Genomic DNA, 24613 nt, shown 5'->3' with positions numbered 1-24613 from the left:
AAAGGATAAACCATGCACAGAAAAATGGCGAAAAATAGTGAAGTGTCCACACTTAGGCTATTAATACAGGAAGTTATGCAGTGAACTGTGCCTGCAACTTTCTGATTTAGTTCCTTAGCCCGATTATCAAGAAGGGAAAAGTGGAGCCACTACCTACCTATTTCTGACCTATAACTGATAAGTATTATCTCTATAAGCTCATCACGCTTCTCTCATGATGAAGTTGTCTTGTCTGAACAGCTATACTCCCCCTAGGCCCTCGCTGAAGTGGCTAATACTCTTGTCAACGCTGAGTCAGGAGGTGAAAGTCTTCTTGCTGACCTCGATGTACGACGTACTTATTATTAACCTTCACATTCTACGCTTCTTCTTAATGCTAGCGAACATGGTTCGAAGCCAGATATTATTTGTATCCTTACGGATATGCTTTCCTAGCTACTCATTCACCTAAGCCTTCCGCTTGATAAAATATGCCTCCGACACGTCAGAGAAAGCTCATAACCGTAAGATAGGATGAGATATTAATTTTAAAATGTCTATCACAAACTCAGAGTGGCCAAATTCCGAAAGAACAAGCACCCGTGTTAAAGCCCCCCTCAAATGTCGATTTCTTCATTTGATCTCTTTAATAGCCATGTTCTGGAGGGCCATGATAATTATTCTTCTTCTTCAGCACTGGGATCTACCCACCTGTCTCCAGTTTGGTCCGAGGATGACATCCTGAATTTTAGTCGTACATTACGGTAGATCAGTGAATTTTTCTTGATCCTTAAAGACGGTACCTGGAGGTTGGGCTTCATTTTAATTCGATGTTGTTTCATGTTTTTTTTTGTTTTTTTATTTATGTAAATGTAGCAAAAAGTGTTTTAAAATATTTTGAGAAAAATGAAAGTATTTTAAAGTTCGAAAATGTATATGTATTGCAAATTTGTATTATAATATTATATATTATAGGCCTAATAAATGGGAACAGCCCCTTGCCACTATGGGTAGCTAAAATATGAATTTTGAAATCTTTGCATCGTAAATTAACGGATGGAAAATCGTATGAATGGGGAAATTGTACAAAAAAGCCGTTTTAGGAAAAAGGTAGATAAAGAGAAAGAATTAGGTATGTGAGAAATTAAAAAGGTAGAAAGCTATGGAATATCGAGTTAGAGGTAGGGTAGATAGGTAGTAAAGTAAAGTAAATGATAGTGAAATAGTGATGAATTAGATGACAATTAACCCAGGAGTCTTAGAGTAGTAAACAAGAAAAAAATGCGATTTATTTTTGTTTTATTTTCAGGAGTACGAAAAAACAACACTCGGTTGGATTCTAGTCATTACATGAAGCACCATCCTCCTACCATCAAGAGAACGAAAAAGAAGAGGAAATCAGGAAAGGAGTTACATCCAGAATATTTCAGTATAAACCAAAGAAATCTGGGTAAAAGGAAGAAAAGAAGAAGAATTTGAAATATGAATTAGAAAAGGATTTTGTATATTTTTAATATTATAGTCTTTTTTTGATAAAGAAAAAGAATGAAGTTTTTAGACAGGATGGAGAAGAAGCCCGCGCAGCTGTGTTGTCCTAAAACGGTTTCGTGCTGAGACAAGTTGGTAATAGCAGTAGTAGCATAACCTCTATTAGAACTTAGGAAAGAATTTAATTAATTTGATTTAAATTACAGAAAAAATATTAGATTATGTTTTGGTGGCATGTGACTATGGACTGTATTACAGTGCAAATCTTCTTTTAGAATATGCCACATTTTAATTAGATATGTTACACGACTTTATCAGAACGCTAAATGCGTGGACACACAATTTACCGTCTATACTAAATATGGTAAGACGAGACAACTCTATGGTAGGAGTAGTAGACTAGCTTGTCACTAGCTAGAGAAACTGTTTTGTGAATGAAAGTTTTAATATTAAATACATTCAGCCAAATTAGCCGTGGAGGGTATTCCTCCCTTCACTTTTCCCCAGTAAAGAGAGCATGACATTTTGCAACTTCGAAAATTGTGCCCTAGGTGAGTGTAACCTCCAGGAATGGATTGACACCTCAAATTAGGGTCCAGGAAGTTGCTTTGAGCCTTCTAATCCCACTCCTTCCCTACTTGGAAAATAAATGAATATCGCTGAGAATTCAGCTTAAAACACAGGAACGACCTTGCCAAGGTCTTTAGTCCATGAGAAGTAGATTTTAAGAAACAAACTAGAAGAGCGAATATTCCTAACTTTTTTTTGGCAGAAAAAAGATGGGAAATAAACCGTATTTTGAAACTTAAGACACGACCTATTTTTATTGTCATCTTCATACATTATAAGTAGCAAAAGCTAGAGGGAGGAACTTCGGAACAACTTCCTCAGTCTTACCTAATGAACTTCTGAAGACCTATTTAAACAGAGACAGTAGCAGTGAACTCTTTTGGATCAACATGTCCATATTTTTGAAATTTATTAATTTAACTCTGGTGCCATACTGTGTTCAGCAGTAGATCCAGGACTTTGGTAAGGACTTGGATTATTTTAATGACCTTTTTTTGGCACGGGACAGGTTACCGAAAGATGTGAAGTAAGTTCATTTGGAGAGTCAACGCATATCGAGTTAACAAAAGGTTTGTCTCGTGCCCCTCACAATAATTCTCAAAGCAAAATTGTGGCTAAACATAAGGTTCGTAGTTTGATTCGCAGGTTAAAGTACCAAGGACATCAAAATTAAAAATTTTGGCCCTTGGTCTGGACCCATATTAAGTCTTTTCATCTTGAATAACCATTATTTTGTACGATTTTTCTTTTGGCTGTTCCAAGATTAAGATGTCTTTATGGCAGCTGCACATTTTCACCATTGTTGCCACATTGAACAGTCAAGACAAAATAGCAAACCTAACGAATTTTTACAATGTTTTAGCCCATAAAAATTCTGATATTAATAATATGTTAATTCCCAAAGACGGCTACACCTCCAAAGAAATTAGCAAAAATAATTATGCTTTTTTATTAATTGGTAATTATTGCTATTAATCAGCAAAAAAGAAGTAAAAGAACTCATTAAGAGCTCTTTTGTAATCAGAAAGCCATGTGTGGTTACAAAACTTTATAAATCCCTTGTCCACCCCCAACTTGAGTTTGGCCTTTTCCAAAATAAAATGGACACAAGAGCCCTTGCAAGTGTCCAAAGGAGAGCAACCAAACTGGTCCGTGGCTTAAATAATGCCCCTTACCAGGATCGTCTAAGGTCTCTGAGACTTCCCACCCTCACGTATCGAAGATATAGAGGAGATGTGATCATGGCACACAAAATTTTCAAATCCGGTCACCTGAACCAGATCTTCACCCCCTCCCAGGCTAACAACTCAAGAGGTCACAGTCTGAAGCTTCACCTGCCTGGATGTCGGAAAAGGAAAGCCGTGGCTTCTTTTCCATTTGGTGGTCCCCCTCTGGAATAATCTATCCGAGTCTACCATCCAAGCTGAGACTCCCCACTCCTTCAAGGCTGGAGTCGACAGGGACTGGGAGAGGGCTGAGTGGAGGCTGGACCGGGAGCCTAAGCCAACATAATTACATCATTCAATACCAGCGAGAACCTACAGGAGGATCTACCACCTTATCTCGCTGGCAAATGCGATTTAAGGTAATTTAAGGTATGTAGCTTCTTTTTTTGCTATTGGTGACCAACATTTCTTTTTTTTTCAATTTTATGCTAGCTACTACTAGAAACCCCATAAGTACATATGAAGGCGTTTATCATTTGAATTCTAGAAAAAAAAAATTTCAACTTGCCCAATTCCGACAATTACATGGTTTACGATTACGATTACATTTACGATTACATAGTTTTCACTGCCCTTGGTGCTTAAAAAGCAAGCATTTTGTTGTAAAAAATAAAAATAACTGCAAAAAAAGACAAACTTACCAGACAAAGGTGCCCCAAGTGAGGTACAAGTTTACCACAAAATGGGCATAGAAGCGATGTGGATCCGTCTGTTATGTGGCCAGCTCGGAGCAAATGATGAACCCATATTATTGGGTCATAAATTTTATGACAGCGGCCAGTAGTGGTTTCTTCATCTAAATTAAAATAATGATAAAAGATGACATCAATAATTTTGATATCAAAAAAAGAAGAAAGGATTAGTATTTCCGAAATGACTTGGTAAGATTGAGACAGTTAGCATAAATCATTATTAGAAGTGGATAAAGCATTTAGGTCAACAAGATGGTAAAGGGCTCATACCCACGACCCTAGGCACTCCTGAATGACGAGTCGTTCATATTTCATATACTTCGTAATTGATTATTATTTGAGTTTTACTACTGGACAAAAGAAAAAAGTCCAATAGCTTTTCTCTGCCTCCTTCTATCTTCATTATTCAAAAAACATACAAAAAATTACGAGCTTAAAAGGAAGAAAACAAAAGGAGTAAAAAACTAAAGAAAAATACAAAGGAACGACAATAGAAGGAATACAAAGTAGATCAAGATGAGAAAAGCGAAAAGAAATGAAAACGAGAAAGCAAGAAAATAAGAAAAAAGAAGAAAACAAAAGGATAAAAACAAAGAAAAATACAAAAGAACAACAATAGAATGAATACAACATGGAAAAAGATGAGAGAAGGGACAGAGAAAGGTACACGTGGAAGCAAGAACGCAACAAAAGAAAGGAATACAGCGAAAGTGAATACTGAATAATCTTTCTGTTACAATGTCTCTTGTCCAGCATTAATTAGGCTTACATGTTTTTGGTAGCAATGAGCGCAAATCACTCTGTCTATATACAGTCAATAGTATTTTTTAAGCAAACAAGTATGTACGCATGATTTATATGTACAAGTACAAAGTACGTGTCTTATACGTATGTAGTTTGGTAAGCCTAATCTATTTAGCCTCAGTACTGGGGAACCGAGTTGAAACCTTTAGGATTATTTTTTTTTTTGGGGGGGGGGGTAAGGGGACTTGAAACTTTGTGATAGAGGGGGGAGGCAGAACATTTTCCTTGTGGTTCTCACCAAATCATAAACGCTACCGTTTTACTTCTGTTTATGCCTGTCGTCTATTAGGAGCTGCTGCTAGTAAATTAACAAAAAATGATTATTAATATTATAGTTATTGTTAAAACAATTATAGTAAATATATAAAAAATGGAAATAGAAAATAACAATTGGACTAATTACCACAAACCTTTTCAAAGGGATGCTGAATATTAAAATGTGGGAAGGTAGTTGTTACCAATGGTAAAATGTTATAATTTGGGAAGGTAGTTTACGTGGTATACAAAGAGTATAATCAGCGCCTGGTTTATTATTATCAAGAAAAAAGAGGGCGTAATTTGCATTCGGATTCTGTTTTTCAACCTCTTCCCACTTTTGAGCCATTTCAAATCCTATGTTTCAACCTTGCCCATTCGTTAGAATGAGTTACAAAGTTACAGCTTAAATATAAGTGTATATATGTATATTATAGCGGGCAACAGACAATGTACCGTATAAAATGTCAAAGATTACGTTTGAAACCGACTACTAGTTTCGTTTAAGTTTTCACAATTGCTTAATTTTGATAAAAATACCTCTTATAGACGAGTTGAATGGCATTGAAAATAACATGCAACGGCGAAGGATAAAAAAAAAGTAATAGCTCATTCTTGTAAAACAATTCTAAGGCCATTAGATGACAAAGAAAAATAAAGATACGAAACGCAAAAAATTCGCCTCTATACAAAAGAGGTATTTTAGGCAGGCAATAAAACACAAAAATAAGCAAAAAATCACCTTCTTCATAGGCTTTAACGAGCTGACAAGTCTGTCGGACGTGAGATATAAAAAGAAAAACATGTACAAAATCCGTACTATCAAGCTCTATATTCATTTGCACGCGTGAAATAGTCCAGTATCGATTCTTTACTCATATTAAATAAAAAAAACAAGTTTTTTCAACTGAAAGTAAGGAGTGACATCAAAACTTAAAACGCACAGAAATTACTTCGTATATGAAAGAGGCTGCTTCCTCATCAACGCCCCGCTCTTTACGCTAAAGTTTGACTCTTTCTCTCAATTCTTTTTTCTAAAACAGTAAAAAACTTTAGCGTAAAGAGCGGGGCGTTGATGAGGAAGCAGCCTCTTTCATATACGAAGTAATTTCTGTGCGTTTTAAGTTTTGATGTCACTCCTTACTTTCAGTTGAAAAAACTTGTTTTTTTTATTTAATTTCTGAACGTTTTTGAATCAATCCATGTTTTGATTTTGGCTCTCCGCAGAGGAATAATCAAAACGAAATTTGCATATTTTTTTTTTGGCTCAATGGCTTTCTCATAATTTTGATCGAATGATTTTGAGAAAAAAAGAGCGGGGGACGAAGCCTAGTTGCCCCCCGATTTTTTGGTTAATTAAAAAGGCAACTAGAACTTTTAATTTTTTACGAATCTTTTTATTGGTAAAAGATTTACGTAACTTATAAATTAGCTTACGTAAAGAACTTTTGTATTCTCATGTTTTTATTACATATATGAGGGGATTCGCCCCATCGTCAGTACCTCGCTCTTTACACTAAAGCTTAAATTGTATCCCAATTCATTAAGAATGACCCCCTGAATCACAAAAGCCGTAGAATAAGTAGTTGAAATTACCGAAAATACTTTAGCGTAAAGAGCGAGGTATTAGAAGGAGGTGAGCCCCTCATATGGGTAATAATTTCTGTTTGTTTTAAGTTTTATTGCTGTTCCTTACTTCCAGCTGAAAAAGCTTTTTCACTTTTATTTTTTAATTGTTTTTTTTTTTAAATAATGCTAGTAAATCCTGCTCTCCCTTCATGGAAATTTTCTTCTCCCATTACAAATTCTCGAAGGAAAGTTCCCCCAGCATATCCCCCTCTTCTCAACCCCTCCCCCAAACCAAAAAAATATTCCTGAAAACGCCTGTATACTTCCCAATAACCATTACTATATGTAAGCACAGGTCAAAGTTTGTAACTTGTTGCCCCTCCCACGGGGACTGTGGGGGAGTAAGTCGTCCCCAAAGACATAGTTATAAGGTTTTTCGACTACGCTGAATAAAATGGCTATCTCAGAATTTTGATCCGTTGACTTTGGGAAAATAATTAGCGTGGGAGGGGGCCTAGGTGCCCTCCAATTTTTTTGGTCACTTAAAAAGGGCACTAGAACTTTTCATTTCCGGTAGAATGAGCCCTCTTGCAACATTCTAGGACAACTGGGTCGATACGATTACCCCTGGGGAAAAAAAAACAACAAAAAAACAAAAAAACAAATAAACACGCATCCGTGATCTGCCTTCTGGCAAAAAATGCAAAATTCCACATTTTTGTAGATAGGAGCTCGAAACTTCTACAGTAGGGTTCTCTGATACGCTGAATCTGATGGTGTGATTTTCGTTACGATTCTATGACTTTTAGGGGGCGTTTCCCCCTATTTTCTAAAATAACGCAAATTTTCTCAGGCTCGTAACTTTTGATGGGTAAGACTAGACTTGATGAAACTTATATATTTAAAACCAGCATTAAAATGCGATTCTTTTGATGTAGCTATTGGTATCAAAATTCCATTTTTTAGAGTTTTGGTTACTATTGAGCCGGGTCGCTCCTTACTACAGTTCGTTACCACGAACTGTTTGATATAGTGAGTATATTACCATAACCGAAATAGAGTATATTCTCAATATCCGCACTTTCTACCAATTGAAAAAAAAAGTCAAGTTTAGGGCTTGGATTCATGACCCTGTGATTACGAGGAAAGCCTAGATGGCTTTAAACCTTTGGTGCATTTATATTTAGCAATAAACGGGTTTCTCTAGAGTTTACGGACATAGCTAATTACTATATAGGATATGAGAGTTTTACTGAAATACTACTTATAGATGTACTAAATTATGATGAAAAAAAAAATGCATCTTACAAATGTTCATAATGAAATTGGTACGAAAACATAGTGAAAGGGAGGAGGTGATAAAAGATGAGAATATACAGGGAGTTGGTTTCAAGGATTGAAAGAAAGTAAACTTCACATCGCTCTAAGACCACTGTAAAAGTAACACCAGGGGGAGACGGTGAAAAAGTAATAAAGGAGTAACAATAGATTCGGAGAAAGTGTTAGTTTGAAGGATTGAAGGAAAGTAAAATTTACAACGTCTAAACATTATATTAGTGCAACAACAAAAAGAGGGGGAGGCAGGGAAAAAGGGTATCGAAGGAGTGGGAACGGCTTTTAGGGACCACAATAAGGTAGAAATTATAACGGTAAATGTTGTATTGGTATGACAGCAAAATGAGAGGGAGGAGAAACAAAAAAGTACACAAAGAGATGAGTATACGGCGGGGGGAAGTGTATTTGAAGGATTTAAAAAAGTAACATTTACAACAGTCAAAGATAATACTAGTACGAGAGTGGATGGATGAGGTAGATGGAGACAAAGAGAACGAAGCGATAATAGCAAGATGGCATGGGAATTAGTTTTTTTTATGAAGACACAAAAGTGCATATTTTTCAAAATCTGAAAGGCACAATTTTTTCAATGAAAATACCAAAAACAAAAAGGTATTTTTAAAAATACAGGGAGAAAAAACAAAGTTGAGGAGGAAATGGGTATCCTTTCCCTTCCAGACTGCACCCTCCCCCCATTCCTATAATTCAAATTAATAGAAATTGTCCAGTTTTTTAATGGGTGGTGCTGCTCCATCGGTCATTCCTCAAAAAACTTGACCCGCTCTTTTTTCACTCTTTGGCTAATAAAAACAAGCAGATACTACCTGTCCATTATTCACAACGCAATATATACATATATATATATATATATATATATATATATATATATATATATATATATATATATATATATATATATATATATATATATATATATATATATATATATATAAACAAAAAACAATAAAAACAAGAGCTAAGAACCAAGAGCTAATACGATATGAGCTCTAACAAAATTCTAAGAACCAATAGATTGATTTAAAAGGAAAATCAGAGGCTTAATGCCGGTCGGGATTTAAAATAAGAGCTCTGAGTCACGATGTCCTTCTAAATATCAAATTTCATTAAGATCCGATAACCCACTCGTAAGTTATAAGTAACTCATTTTTTTCTAATTTTTCCTCTCCCTTTAGCCCCCCAGATGGTCGAATCTGGGAAAACGACTTTATCGAGTCAATTTGTGCAGCTCCCTGACACGCCTACCAGTTTTCATAGTCTTAGCACGTCCAGAAGCTCCCCCCAATATCACCAGATTCGGTCGGGATTTAAAATAAGAGCTTTGAGACACGATATCCTTCTAAATATCAAATTTCATTGAGATTCGATCACCCGTTCGTAAGTTTAAAAATATGTCATTTTTTTAATTTTTCAGAATTAACCCCCACCCCCAACTACCCCAAAGAGAGCGGATCCGTTCCGGTTATGTCAATCATGTATCTAGGACTTGTGCTTATCTTTCCCACCAAGTTTCATCCCGATCCCTCCACTCTAAGTGTTCTCCAAGGTTTTTGGTTTCCCCCTCCCAAATCCCTCCCAATGTCACCAGATCTGGTCGGGATTTAAAATAGGAGCTTTGAGACATGATATCCTTCCAAACATCAAATTTCCTTAAGATCTGATCAACCATTCGTAAGTTAAAAATACTTCATTTTTTCTATTTTTTTCAAATTAACCGCCCCCCCAGATGGTCCAATTGGGAAAACGACTATTTCTAATTTAATCTGGTCCGGTTCCTGATACGCCTGCCAAATTTCATCGTCCTAGCTTACCTGGAAGTGCCTAAAGTAGCAAAACCGGGACCGACCGACAGAATTTGCGATTGCTATATGTCACTTGGTTAATACCAAGTGCCATAAAAAAAAAGGAAAAAAAAAGATTCAATCGTTGTAATCTTGGAATCGCAATCAAGCTGCAGTCCAACCGTAGTGATCTCGAAATCAATATTAACAAAATCAGTATTAATAAAATAGCTACGAAATTAAGTTCCAGGTACTCAAGCCTTAGTAAACGATGTATGTAAATTGGCAGTGTCACGTTCAAAAGTCGTATCTGACACTTTCGAAATCCCAAGATACAATATCCGTAATTACTGAAGAAAAAATAATTAATAAATCAAACAAGGGTGATTTTGCAGAAAGTGAAAAAAAGACAAGACAAATATTTCGGCAAAAACTTCCTCTAAGCAATATTCAGCACTCTAAAAAAAAAGAACTTTTCAAACGCCTTTCGCGAAGTTTTCTGAAAGAGGGAATCAGTACGGCGAAGTATTTTTGATCACATACTCATTCTCCTCATCTACATTGTCCTGCAGATCAAATGCAGTTTCTGGAAGAAAGAGGGGCCAAAAAGGCCCTTGCCCCGGGCGCACAAATTTTAGGGGCGTCAAATTTCTAATAAATAAACGGTTATAATCATTTTGTAATTTTGAATTGTTATTTATATTGAAATAAAGCAAAGGGCACAGTTGGCAAAATTTTGTTAAAATTTGGCTTAAATTTTTTGGGATACAGGGGGAGGGAGATGTTAAACAAGATTTTTGCCCCGGGCGTAATAGAGGTGGGAACTGCCACTGCTGTTGGTCCACCCTTTGATAACAGCTTAGAAAGTACTTCTGTTCATTTAACTAAGAAGTGCAGAGACACCAGATAAGATGAAGTGTAGAGACGCCAGATAAGATTTTTTGGAGTGACTGCGAGAATATGAACACAAGGCACTCCAATTTTCTGCGTTTGTCAAAATATAAACAATACTCACCAGAAACAACACAAGGATATGGCTTCATTTTATCCGAAGGAGTGGCGGCATTAAACTTCAGAAGTAGATCAGGTGCAATAGGCGTAGCCGCCAGCACCTCCCCTTTACTAAGTTTGACTTTATGGACCACAGTCTGAAAAAATGATAAAACAAAATCAATTATATTAAATTTATTTGGTCGTTTTTATCGTCAAAATAAATAATTATTTAGTTAATCTATCTCTTTACAGCTTCTAAGCGAATTATTGAAATACCTCTATTTAACTCAATATATTAATTATCTAACTGATTTACGTTTTGAAGAGCATACCGTAAATTGACATTACTTTCAATAATATCAAATTAAGTGAAGTAAACAAAATATTCGATTGAAATATTAAATGATTAAAATTACTGACGACAAAAAGTCCGCAAAAAAAGAAGAAGAATTAAATAGAATGTGGCGGAAGTCAACGAATTTTTAATACAAATTTTGAATTTGACGCTCGAAAACTATATCACACATTTCAAATAAAAAACTCCCGTGTTTTCGAAAATTTGAGGTGCCTTTTAACTGGCTGTAAATAGCTTATTTGTTCTATCTTTAGTCTGCCCTTACATTTACATTTACTATCTATATTTATACATACCTTACACTTGTAACTTTACATTCATGTTTACGATCCATATTTGTTTTATACTTATATTTTGCATTTATATTTACTACCTACATTTACATATATTTTACACTCTTATTTAGATTTGAATCAATTATTCATTTTATGCATTTCTTATTTTTCCGTTTCATATTCTACATTTTTTCCAATTTTATCTATGTGTGAGTTTCAATACAAATGCCATATGGTGAATGGCTCATAATATATTTACCTAAAAACAAGATATTCTTATATCATGTTTCCGGGCACCGTGGATATTTTAAGCGTTTATATACCGCTACTCTTTTACCCAATTTAGATAACTAGAATATATGAATCTACTGAATTATCACGGGAATAAAACAACCGATGGCTTTAATGAAATTGTGTCCTATCCAGGTGGATGAACAGGGTCCAACAAAGCTGGTTTTCCATGTTTTTCCTTAGGCATTTTCCCCTTCAGATAACCAGAGCAAGATGTGTGCTAATGAATAGGGTTTGAGCAAAGTTATTTTCCTCTACTATGTCATAGGCATTTCCTGGCTCCAGCCATCCGAGTCACAGTAAAGGTAATATATAGTAGCGAAAAGTCCTATACTCCCCATTGAAATTTTTTGACACAGATCTAAAATCAAAAGAGATTCATGACCTCGCCTTCGCGCACGTGCAATGAAAAATGTTTCCGACGGAAAACAAAGTAGCAACTGAAACTATAGCTCTGACGTATATGCTCAGAGTCTAATTACGCGCTATGAAATGTGTGTCAAGTCATGTGTTTCAAACATTTCGTGGTAACGAACTGTAATAAGAAGCGACCCGGCTCAATAGTAACCGAAACTTAGAAGAACGGAATTTTGATACAAATAGATACATGAAAGGAATTGGATTTTTATGCCTAATTTAAAAATATAAGTTTCATCAGGTTTACTCTTATCCATCAACAGTTACGAGCCTGAGAAAATGTGCTTTTTTTCAAAAAAGAGAGGAAACACCCCCTAAAAGTCATAGAATCTTAATGACAATCATACCACCAGATTCAGCGTATCAGAGAACCCTACTGTAGAGGTTTGAAGTTCCTATCTGCAAAAATATGGAATTTTGTATTTTTTGCCAGAAGAAAGATCACGGATGCGTGTTAATTTAATTTTTCACAGGGGTGGTCGTATTGACCCAGTGACCCTAGAATGTTACGGGAGGGCTCATTCTAACGGAAAATTAAAAGTTTTAGCGCCCTTTTAAGTGGCCAAAAAATTGGAGGGCAACTAGGCCCGTCCCACGCTCATTTTTCCTCAGAGTCGTTGGATCAAAATTTTAAGATAGCCATTTTGTTCAGCATAGTCAAAAAATCTAATAACTATGTCTTTGAGGACAACTTAATCCCCCGCAGCCCCCGGGGGAAGGGCTGCAAGCTATGAACTTTGTTTACATATAGTATTGGTTATTGGGAAGTATACAGATGTTTACAGAGGGGGATTTTTTCTAGTGGTGGTGGTAGGGGTGTGTGTCGGGGGTTACGTGGGAGGACTTTCTATGGGTGAATTTATGATGGGGGAAGAGAATTCAACTAAAAGTAAGGAGCAGCGTCAAAACTTAAAACAAACAGAAATTATTACGTATATGAGGGGGTTCGTCCTCTCCTCAATACCTCGCTCTTTACGCTAAAGTATTTTAAGTAATGTCTAAAGAGCTATTTATTCTAATTAGGCGGCCTTTTGTATATGAGGGGGTGAATCCTCTCATATACGTAATAAAATATACGAATATAGAAGTTCTTTATGTAAGTTAATTCGTAAGTTACGCATATTTTTTACTAATAAAAACGTTTAATATTACTAAAAGATTTAGTGGCCTTTTTAAGTAACCAAAAAAATTGGAGGGCAACTAGGCCCCCTCCCCGCCTCTTTTTTCTCAAAACCGTCCGATCAAAACTTTGAGAAAGCCATTCAGCAACAAAAAATTAACATTAATATATAAGTTTCGTTTTAATTATTCATGTATGGTGAGCCAAATTTAAAACCTGCATTAATTCAAAACGTTTAGAAATTAAATAAACAAAACAGGATTTTTTTTCAATTGAAAGTAAGGAGCGCCATTAAAACTTAAGACGAACAGAAATTATCCGTATATGAAAGGGGCTGTCTCGGCCCCAACGTCCCGCATATTACACTAAAGTTTGACTTTTTCTCACAACTCTACTTTTTAAAACAATAAAAAAACTTTAACGTAAAGAGGGGAGAGCCCCTTTCATATACGGAATCATTTCTGTTTAAATTAAGTTTAATGTTGCTCCTTACTTTCAGTTAAAAAATCTTGCGCTTTTTTATTTAATTTGGAAAAAATTTCCCTACTAGTATATACTTATACACTGATCCGTGTCAACTGAGTCTACGCGCTGGTTTGTCGCCTTGACAAATGGTGGCACAGGGAGAGAAAGCTCCTTAGAAGCGAGATCAAGCTCCGCCCCCTTCCCATTAATTCGCCAATGAGAAAAAGGGTCGTCTATTATTAACAAAGTTAAACAGTTCGTGGTAACGAACTGTAGTAAGGAGCGACCCGGCTCAATAGTAAACGAAACTCTAAAAAACGGAATTTCGATGCTAAAAGATGTATCAAAAGAATCGGATTTTTATGCTGATTTCAAATATATAAGTTTCATCAAGTTTAGTTATTGTCATCAAAAGTTACGAGCCTGAGAAAATTTGCCTTATTTTGGAAAATAGGGGGTAACAACCCCTAAAAGTCATAGGATCTTAACGAAAATTACACCATCGCATTCAGCGTATCAGAAAACCCTATAGAAAAAATTTCAAGGTCCAATCTACAAAAATGTGGAATTTCGTATTTTTTGCCAGAAGACAAATCACGGGTGCGTGTTTATTTGTTTTTTTTTTTTTTTTTTTTCCAGGGGTCATTGTATCGACCAAGTGGTCCTAGAGTGTTGCAAGAGGGCTCATTCTAACGGAAATGAAAAGTTCTAGTGCCCTTTTTAAGTGACCAAAAAAATTGGAGGGCACCTAGGCCCCCTCCCACGCTCATTTTTTCCCAAAGTCAACGGATCAAAATTTTGAGATAGCCATTTTGTTCCGCATAGTCGAAAACCATAATAACTATGTCTTTGGGGATGACTTACCCCCCACAGTCCCTGGGGTAGGGGCTGCAAGTTACAAACTTTGACCAATGTTTACATACAGTAATGGTTACTGGGAAGTGTACCAACGTTATCAGGGGGATTTTTTTGGTTTGGGTGTGGGGTTCAGGGGAGGGGGCTATATGGGAGGATCTTTCCTTGGAGGAATATTTCATGGGGGAAGAGAAATTCAATGAAAAGGGCGCAGGACTTTCTAGCATTACTATAAAAAAAAACAATGAAAATATAAACATGAAAAAGTTTTTTCAATTGAAAGTAAGGAGAAGCACTAAAACTTAAAAAGGAACAGAGATTATTACGCATATGAGGGGTTCTAAAAATACTTTAGCATAAAGAGCGAGGTATTTAGGAGGAGATAAACACTTCACTCTTTATGCTAAAATTTTTTTTAAATAATTTCAACTATTTATTCTACGGCCTTTCTGATTCAGGGGTCATTCTTAAAGAATTGGGATAAAACAAGATTTAGTGTGAAGAGCGAGGTATTAACGAGGGGACCAACCCCCTCATATATATAATCAAAAATATAAGAATATAAAAGTTTGTTACGTAAGTTAATTCTTAAGTTACGTATTCTTTTTTACTAATAAAAACGTTCGTTAAAAATAAAAGATCTAGTTGCCTTTTTAAGTAACCGAAAAATTGGAGGGCAACAAGACCTCCTTCCCCACCCCTTATTTCTCAAAATCGTCTGATCAAAACTAAGAGAAAGCCATTTAGCCAAAAAAAGAATTAATATGCAAATTTCATTTTAATAATTTATGTACGGAGAGCCAAAATCAGTCATGCATTAATTAAAAAACTTTCAGAAATTAAATAAAAAAAACAAGTTTTTTTAAATGAAAGTAAGGAGCGACATTAAAACTTAAAACGAACAGGAATTACTCCGTATATGAAAGGGGCTTTTCCTCCTCGACACCCCGCTCCTTGCGCTAAAGTTTGATTCTTTCTCGCAACTCTACTTTTTAAAACAATAAAAAACTTTAGCGTAAGGAGCGGGGTGTCGAGGAGGAAAAGCCCCTTTCATATACGGAGTAATTTCTGTTCGTTTTAAGTTTTAATGTCGCTCCTTACTTTCATTTAAAAAAACTTGTTTTTTTTATTTAATCTCAAGAGAGAACCGCATCAATCAAGAGAAATGAGAGCTACTGTAACTTTTTTTCCTATTTACCCGATTTAAGTGCCTGCAGAAAATATAATTGACATTGAGATCATAATTAAGAATGTCATTATCATCGACTCCGAGTCATTAACATTGACACCAGAACGAGTCTTTTGGTAAAAATTATTCTGTATCTTTTCTGAGGTAACACAATCGGCAAAAGATCTTAGCATATTATTCCTATCGATTACAATGTACGAAGGGCCTAAGATTTACAGGCGAATGACATCCGTGAGACCAAGAAATTTGTATAGGATGATAATTGGGCACGGTCGACTGGTGACGTAAAAATTGCCGTAGATCATGCCAACTATTCAAAAGGAACGTAACTAGAGAACAAGAGCTAAGAGCTCATATGGCACTTGTGACGAGGCAAGAAGAGCCAAGAGATCATATGGTATGAGCTCTAGCAAAATTCTATGAATCTATAGATTGACATAAAAGGAAAATAAGAGGCTTAATGCCGGTCAGGATTTAAAATAAGAGCTCTGAGTCATGATGTCCTTCTAAATATCAAAATTCATTAAGATCCGATCACCCACTCGTAAGTTGTAAATGCCTCTTTTTCTAATTTTTCCTCTCCCTTTAGCCCCCCAGATGGTCGAATCTTGGAAAACGACTTTATCAAGTCAATTTGTGCAGCTCCCTGACACGCCCACCAATTTTCATCGTCCTAGCACGTCCAGAAGCACCAAACTCGCCAAATCACTGAACCCTCCCCCCAACTCCCTCAAAGAGAGCGAATCCAGTACGGTTCCGTCAATCACGTATCAAGGACATTTGCTTATTCTATCCACCAAGCTTCATCCCGATTCCTCCACTCCAAGTGTTTTCCAATATTTCCCCCTCCAACTCCCCCCAATGTCAAAAGATCTGGTCGGGATTTGAAATAAGAGCTCTGAGACATGAATTCCTTCTAAATATCAAATTTCATTAAGATCCGATCGCTTATTCGTAAAATGAAAATACCCCAAATTTCACGTTTTCCCAGAATTTCGGTTTCCCCCTCCAACTCCCCCCAATGTCACAGGATCTGTTCGGAATTTAAAATTAGAGCTTTAAAGCCCAAGACCCTTCTAAATATAAAATTTCATTAAGATCTGGTCACCCTTTCGTAAGTTAAAAATACCTCAATTTTCAAAATTACCCCCCCCCCCAACTCCACCAAAGAGAGCAGATCCAGTCAGATTATGTCAGTCAAGTGTCTTAGACAGGTTCTTATTCTTCCCATCCAGTTTCATCCTGATCTCACCGCTTTAAGTATTTTCTAGGATTTCCGGTTCCCCTCAACTGCCCCCCCCCCAATTACGCTGGATCCGGTTGAGATTTAAAATGAGAGATCTGAGTCACGAGGTCCTTCTAAATATGAAGTTTCATGAAGATACGATCACTGCTTCGTAAGTTAAAAATACTTCATTTTTTCTAATTTTTCAGAATTAACTCCCCCCCCCCCAATAGAGCGGATCCGTTCCAATTATGTAAATCACGTATCTAAGACTTCTTTTTTTTCGCCAAGTTTCATCCCGATCTTTCCACTTTAAGTGTTTTCCAAGTTTTAGGTTTCCCCCTCCCAATCCCCCCACATGTCACCAGATCCAGTCGGGATTTAAAATAAGAGCTCTGAGACACGATATCCTTCTAAATATCAAATTTCTTTGAGTTCCGATCATCCGTTCGTAAGTTAAAAATACCTCATTTTTTTCTAATTTTCAGAATTAGCCCCCCCCCCAACTGCCCCAAAGAGAACGGATCCGTTCCAGTTATGTCAATCATGTATCTAGGACTTGTGCTTATTTTCCCCACCAAGTTTCATCCCGATCCCTCCACTCTAAGTGTTTTCCAAGTTTTAGGTTTCCCCCTCCCAACTCTCCCCCCCAAGTCACCAGATCTTTTTAAGATTTAAAATAAGAGCTCTGAAACACGATATCCTTCTAAATATCAAATTTCTTTGAGATCCGATCACCCGTTCCTAGGTTAAAAATACCTCATTTTTTCTAATTTTTCAGAATTAGCCCTCCCCCAACTACCCCAAAGAAAGCGGATCCGTTTCCCCCTCCCAACTCCCCCCCTCTCAATGTCACCAGATCCGGTCGGGATTTAAAATAAGAGCTCTGAGACACGATATCCTTCTAAATATCAAATTTCATTGAGATCCGATTACCCGTTCGTAAGTTAAAAATACCTAATTTTTCAGAATTAACCCCCCCCCCCCCCACCTACCCCAAAGAGAGTGGATCCGTTCCGGTTATGTCAATCATATATCTAGGACTTGTGCTTATTTTTCCCACCAAGTTTCATCCCGATCCCTCCACTCTAGGTGTTTTCCAAGATTTTAGGTTTCCCCCTCCCAACTCCCCCCCCCCAATTGTCACCAGATCCGGTCAGGATTTAAAATAAGAGCTCTGAGACACGATATCCTTCTAAATATCAAATTTCATTGAGATCCGATCATCCGTTCGTAAGTTAAAAATACCTCATTTTTTCTAATTTTTCAGAATTGACCTCCCCCCCCCAACTACCCCAAAGAGAGCGGATCCGTTTCGGTTAAGTCAATCATGTATCTAGGACTTGTGCTTATCACCGGTGATCCGATTACCCCTTTCGTAGGTTAAAAATACCTCATTTTTTATAATTTTTCAGAATTAGGCCTCCCCCAACTACCCCAAAGAGAGCGGATCCGTTCCGGTAATGTCAATCATGTATCTAGGACTTGTGCTTATTTTTCCCACCACGTTTCATCCCGATCCCCCAACTCTAAGTGTTTTCCAAGTTTTAGGTTTCCCCTCCCATCCCTCCCCCCAATGTCACCAGATCCGGTCTGGATTTAAAATAACAGCTCTGAGACACGATATCCTTCCCAACATCAAATTTCATTAAGATCTGATCAACCGTTCGTAAGTTAAAAATACTTCAATTTTTCCATTTTTCCGAATTAACGGGCCCCCCACTCCCCCCAGATAGTCAAATTGGGAAAACGACTATTTCTAATTTAATATGGTCCGGTCCCTGATACGCCTGCCAAATTTCATCGTCCTAGCTTACCTGGAAGTGCCTAAAGTAGCAAAACCGGGACCGACAGACCGACAGAATTTGCGATTGCTATATGTCACTTGGTTAATACCAAGTGCCATAAAAAAGCGAAGAAAAAAGCTTCATCCACAATTGCAAAGTGTTTGTCAAGATCAATTAATAACGTTAACCTTATCCTTGAATACGTGAAATATCCTAAAAAAATGCGCAACTAGTGATGATGGTAATGAAGAGGTGCTTGCAGAAACGAAACCACATGGCGGCGCTGAGCTGAAATATGATCAATTCGATCCAGCCCAACAAACGATAACGAAGGTTAGGTTATAGCGTTTTCTTAGGTACCGGATTGCTAAACTTAAATCGCAAAACCTGTTTATTTGTTTGGTCGTTTAAGGCATTTAAAGGCAAGGCACAGAGCTTCTACCCTCGATCATAGTAACACATTCGGCACAAAATGCAGAGCAACACATGTGCGCATGAACTGATTTTGGAGGAGAGTGGTTGATTTACAAAAAGAACTGGCAAATTATATGACAAATATAGGAAGTAGACATATATCTTAAGATCCTGGGAAGAGGTAAGGGTCAAAAGGCCCCTATCTAAGCACCTACCTAAGGTCACAAATACAGAAAAAGGTAGAAGTTCTCCATGACATAGTAGTGGCCTAACTCTAAGCTGTCTCGAACAGCTTTTTTCAATGGTAAGTTTCAAAATCAAACTTGTTAATAAATAATCCCTCACAATTTTGAGTCTTGCTTTTGGCTACGATTTTGAGCACTAACTAGGATTATACCAGTAAAACTTAATAACAGGGATACACAAGAAAGGATGGAGGGGAGTGAAGGCAGTATTCTTACCAGAAATCGTTAACACTGTATTTTAAACTGGCCTTTTTATGGGGAGAATAATAATACTTTTAATGAAATGGAACAGTTTACTTGGCCACGAATTCAAAAAAAAAAATTCAGAGAGGGGGGAGGGCAAAAAAAACTCAAAAAAATTAAACATAGGAATTATGAGAATTATAAAGAAATTACAAGAAATGTCGACATTTGTTTAGGGGTGGGCCAGCCCAAAGCCCCTCCACTTATATATAATTGGTATTAATTAAAGGTTACTTACTGAATGACTAATAACATTATAAACTGTTGTTGACCTATAAAAGCAATAAGGACACTGGTATGTGCAGTGCCGATGCACAGTCACCATATGTGAACTGAGGCTATTGGCGGTTCTAAACTTCGTGAGACAATAGGAGCAACTTAAATGGTTTTGTTCTTCTTCTTCGTGGCAGATCAGGTGCATCTCAAATTCCATTTCAACTGATGTAGTATATGAGCAATGTAAATCCAGACATTTGAAAAAATCTATAAGGTTTTCAGGTTGACACATTTCATCATACATTGTCGGGTCTTTTTTCAATTTGATTAATAAAGGAACTTTGAATTCCTCTGAACTGATGGTTTCGGGATAGAGATCTGGACAATCACCGAACTCTATTGCCTAAAAAGAACATTGTACTATCAACAATGTGAACAAACTTGGGGCGGGGGTGTTTTCTAGACATAGAGATACAGTACAACCGATACAGTACTAAAATGGTTAAATATTCCGATTTTATCATACGTAAGGGTTCCTACTGGAGGATCAGCTTAGGCATCTTAACATCTTTCTTAATATTTTCATTAAAAAATAATTTTCTGGTATTTTCATTGAATAAATAAACTGGGTACATGTATGATATACCCACTACCTATTATTCTTCCAATAGGTTTATCTGACGCTCAATCCTAATGAAATATATCAATGTAAGATAAAAAATAAAATACTTTAGAAACAAATTTGGATTATACATTTACACATTAGGGGGTGGGGGTAAAATATACTGGGTATGTATGCCTAATGTGTTAGGTACAATTATTCGGCATATTATGTAATAGGAATTGCTTTCTAACTTCACACTGTCCAAGTACTTTACCGACACCCCCTCCCCCTAAGGTGCAAATACATAACAAAAATTATATATTTTCCATCTATTCTGTCACTTCTCTTTGTCTTGTCTCACGACAAGCTGAAAAAAATTCACGAAAAAAAAGTTCTATAATGCGTCAATGAATGAACAAGTTGAGCTGTACTGGGTTTATCATAAAATCGCCTTAATTTGAAATAGCTTCAAAATTGCTCCCTCTAGACTTTAATGAATTGACGCACCGAAAAGCAATTTTCAATACCTTAATTATAATTTTTACAACCCCGATATATATATATGTGATATCTGTTAGGGTTTGATTTACTCCTTCCATGTCACTAGAATTGAACTATAAGGAATATTTATGACAAATATGGAAAAGCTTATATTCGAAGAATTAAAAATAAAATTCTCACTTTAAATTACGAATATCTCATTCTTACATTACAACTCTGATGAAACACTTTCTAAGATGATTGAGATGTTTCCCCATCAGTTTGAATTTGTTAAATTGTTGTTTTTGCTTCTTATTTTTTTTTTTAAACAAAAATGTTAGTCAGCTCAGATGGTCTCTGCTCCGTGCAGCCAAAAACCAAACAGAAAACGGGCCATAAGGGGATTCAGAGCAAGAATCGAAACAGTAATCGGAATCGATTCAACATTCTTCCTCAATCGTCAAGGAGTTGTTCTTCAACTCCTCGACAACTAAAAAACAAATACATACCTAATATATATACGTGTATATATTATATATTATATATATATATATATATATATATATATATATATATATATATATATATATATATATATATATATATATATATATATACACGTATATATCACTGAAACGCTCATTACTCGTACTTCGATTTTCTTTAATGCATCTTTTAAGCTGATAGCTACAGCATAGTGTTATTTATGTAGGCAAGTAAGCAAGGATGGGGGGGGGGTAATGGTTAAGAGTTAAACATTAAAGTAAATCATGCCTCTTTAAAATCTTATACATCCAGGCCAATCTCTAAATTATAATTATATGCCTAGGTATCAATACTTTGAAAATGGTAAAAATGAATTTAATCTATCTTAATACTAATCCCAAAAAATATGAGATGCTGATAAAAGCTGAAACGTTGTCCTACACTTACATTATATCCAGTAAAACCTTGAGGTCTAAGTGAATAACCGTTATTCTCTTTCAGAGTAATCAGAGAGAAATCAGATTTAGCCATAAGAATAAAGTAGGTATCTTCAGACTTTTTGCATCTCAGATCAAATGCTAGCAACCATGTTTAATTTTGGAACCACGAGAGGAAAGTTAGCTATGAAATTGGTAATGGTAGATCAGGGTCAGGTATCAGGGTAGATCAGGCGTAGATCAAATGGTAGATCAGAGTCATATATAAGTACTTGGGGATTACAATCATGCAACCATGCAGCAGCAGTCAGAGAGTGTGAACACTTAGCTTACAGTCACAGAGTAGGACTGTAAGCGTTGAAGCTGCATCACGGGGTCTAACATGAATTGAACATAACTTGCATCACTAACTGTGAAGTGTTGGTTCCAAAGTAACTAAAAACCAATCATTTAGCTCAAATCTAGTTCATCAAATTTAAATTTCTATTGAATTCTTCAATTTGAAAAATCATTCCCCTCAACGGAGTGCCTGCTTCTCAACTGATGAAACTATCCAGTATGTCTTATTTGATTTTCAGCCAGATATTTAAGGTATCTATTAATATCTTAATGAAGAGAATAATTGATTAGTAATCATTAAAGCACAATGAAGACAATAGAAAAGGGGTTGATTCAGCATGGATCGGAATGCATAGAAGAGAGCGGAAGTGAATGGGAAGAGCCGTAGAGGTATCAGCCAGCCTATTGGCCTTAAACTGCTGGGGATATGTAGCTCAAGTACCCACAACCCATCAACAGAATTTGAATAAGGGAGCAATGGTTGTTAATCAACAGGATATTTCCAGGGTTTGGTTGCTGGAAAGGATAAGGGATTTCTGATTACCAGACGGTATTTTTTTGGGAGTCAAAGGGGTGAAAGGACTAACTGGTAGTCCCTACACCCTGCAGACAAATTTTGGAACTGGATTTGAATCAGATCCACAATTTTATGAAGACGTATTTACTTTCAACTATTTCTTATTACAAATATTCACGTCTAGGTTAGTCTGCTTGATATTGTGTGTTTAAAAATGTGTACAAACATACCTGTTGTGCCCTTTAGGCAACAGAGGTTCTCCTATCTTTAACCAATGTAAGACATAAATAAACAAACAAAAAGAATTTATTTGTTTGGATTTTATAATTAAATTGATGATTTTGATGTATAGCGTTATATGTCATTGAATGTCTTTAACCTCATATACGAACGTGAACCTTCATATTTCCTTCATTTTCTGTCTCCCATACTCTTTGTATCCTCCCTTTTATTCAAAGGTGGTTTTAAAGGGGGAGTTGTAGAGAGGGCTCTTGCCCCGGGTACAGTAATTTTGGGGGGCGCACAATTTCAAATAAATAATCTAACAGAGATAATTCTTTTGTAATTTTTGAAATTTCATTTTTATTAAACTTGAGTAGAGGACGCAGTTGGCAGTAAGTATAAGCAAATTGAATCCGAATTTTTTATTTTTCTTGTATCTTCATCACCGTATCTTGTAAATAAAAGTAATCAAGCAAAATTTAAATAGTCTTAATGTTTCTTGGGATATTTTGTATCCAAACTGAGTTAACAAATGAAAATGTTATTAAAATTTTGCCAGAAAACTTTTGGGAGACAGAGGGAGGGGGCTAATCAAGATTTAGCCCTGAGCGCAAAAGAGGTCAGAACCGCCGCTGCTTTTATTATTATTTACTATAACTAAATATAATTATTACTATAATAATAATATAATTATTATTTAATATATTATATTATTTACTATCAGTTTAGTATATTATAAAAGTTACAATTGCATTAATGTGTAGTTATTAAAAAAATAACGAGTTTTACTGTACATGAAATAATAGAAAATTATAGCCAATTACCTCTTTACTCAGGTTTTCATTTGTAGCAGCATTCACAGAGCCATTTTCAGAATCAACGACGGGTAGGAGTAATTGCTGACTTGGATCTGGTTGGGTATTTGTAGAAACGGTGTCTTCTCCATTTTCAGTGGTCAGAGGATCACTTACAGGCTCTGTAACGCAATAGTAAAAATTTAATATGAAAAGAAAATGGAAACATCTGAATTCATTAACAGTTGATTATTAAGACTGAATCAATAATTATGTCTTTTCTGAAAATGGGCTCCAGAAAATGGTTAGTGCTTCTGTATCAAAACTATAAATGCTTAAAAGAGTATCAATTCAAAGGGGTGCTAATTCATGGACTTGTAAGGGGGGAGGTCAATTTTGTTGCTTTTGAAGTTTTTTTTAACAAAATACAAAAAAAGGTATTTCCACAATCTAGGAGGGGAGAGGGGAGCAAAAATCTTTTGGGATTGGTTTTTCTCCCTCCAAATGACACCACTTTCAATCCACCAATATTATATCACCGAATACTGATATCATGTCGAGTATCGGGTAACACTACACAATTCTGAGTAGGCTAGTTGCAAAATTACTTGTTAATGTATTTTAATTAAATTCTCATATCAGATGAAACAAATATATGAAATTTTGAAGTTTTTTTTAACAAAATACAAAAAAAGGTATTTCCACAATCTAGGAGGGGAGAGGGGAGCAAAAATCTTTTGGGATTGGTTTTTCTGCCTCCAAATGACACCACTTTCAATCCACCAATATTATATCACCGAATACTGATATCATGTCGAGTATCGGGTAACACTATGCAATTCTGAGTAGGCTAGTTGCAAAATTACTTGTTAATGTATTTTAATTAAATTCTCAAATCAGATGAAACAAATATAAAAAAAAAATTCA

At 36.0% G+C, this 24613-nt stretch overlaps 1 protein-coding gene across 1 annotated transcript in view; it reads right to left on the bottom strand.

Annotated features, from left to right (window-relative positions):
* The window catches only part of LOC136040278 (uncharacterized), an 80269-nt gene that overhangs the window by 8405 nt on the left and 47251 nt on the right, over positions 1 to 24613 (bottom strand). The window contains exons 7-10 of the mRNA XM_065724521.1: positions 23717 to 23868; positions 19830 to 20210; positions 10733 to 10865; positions 3905 to 4059 (exon numbers count right to left, since the gene is read on the bottom strand). Of these exons, the coding sequence (XP_065580593.1) occupies positions 3905 to 4059; positions 10733 to 10865; positions 19830 to 20210; positions 23717 to 23868 (821 nt within the window). The remainder of the gene's footprint in view (positions 1 to 3904; positions 4060 to 10732; positions 10866 to 19829; positions 20211 to 23716; positions 23869 to 24613) is intronic.

The sequence above is a fragment of the Artemia franciscana genome, chromosome 20 (assembly GCF_032884065.1).
Source record: "Artemia franciscana chromosome 20, ASM3288406v1, whole genome shotgun sequence".
NCBI classification, from domain to species: domain Eukaryota; kingdom Metazoa; phylum Arthropoda; class Branchiopoda; order Anostraca; family Artemiidae; genus Artemia; species Artemia franciscana.
The sequence above is the reverse complement of the archived record's forward strand: the minus strand, read 5'-3'. Positions and strand labels throughout refer to the sequence as shown.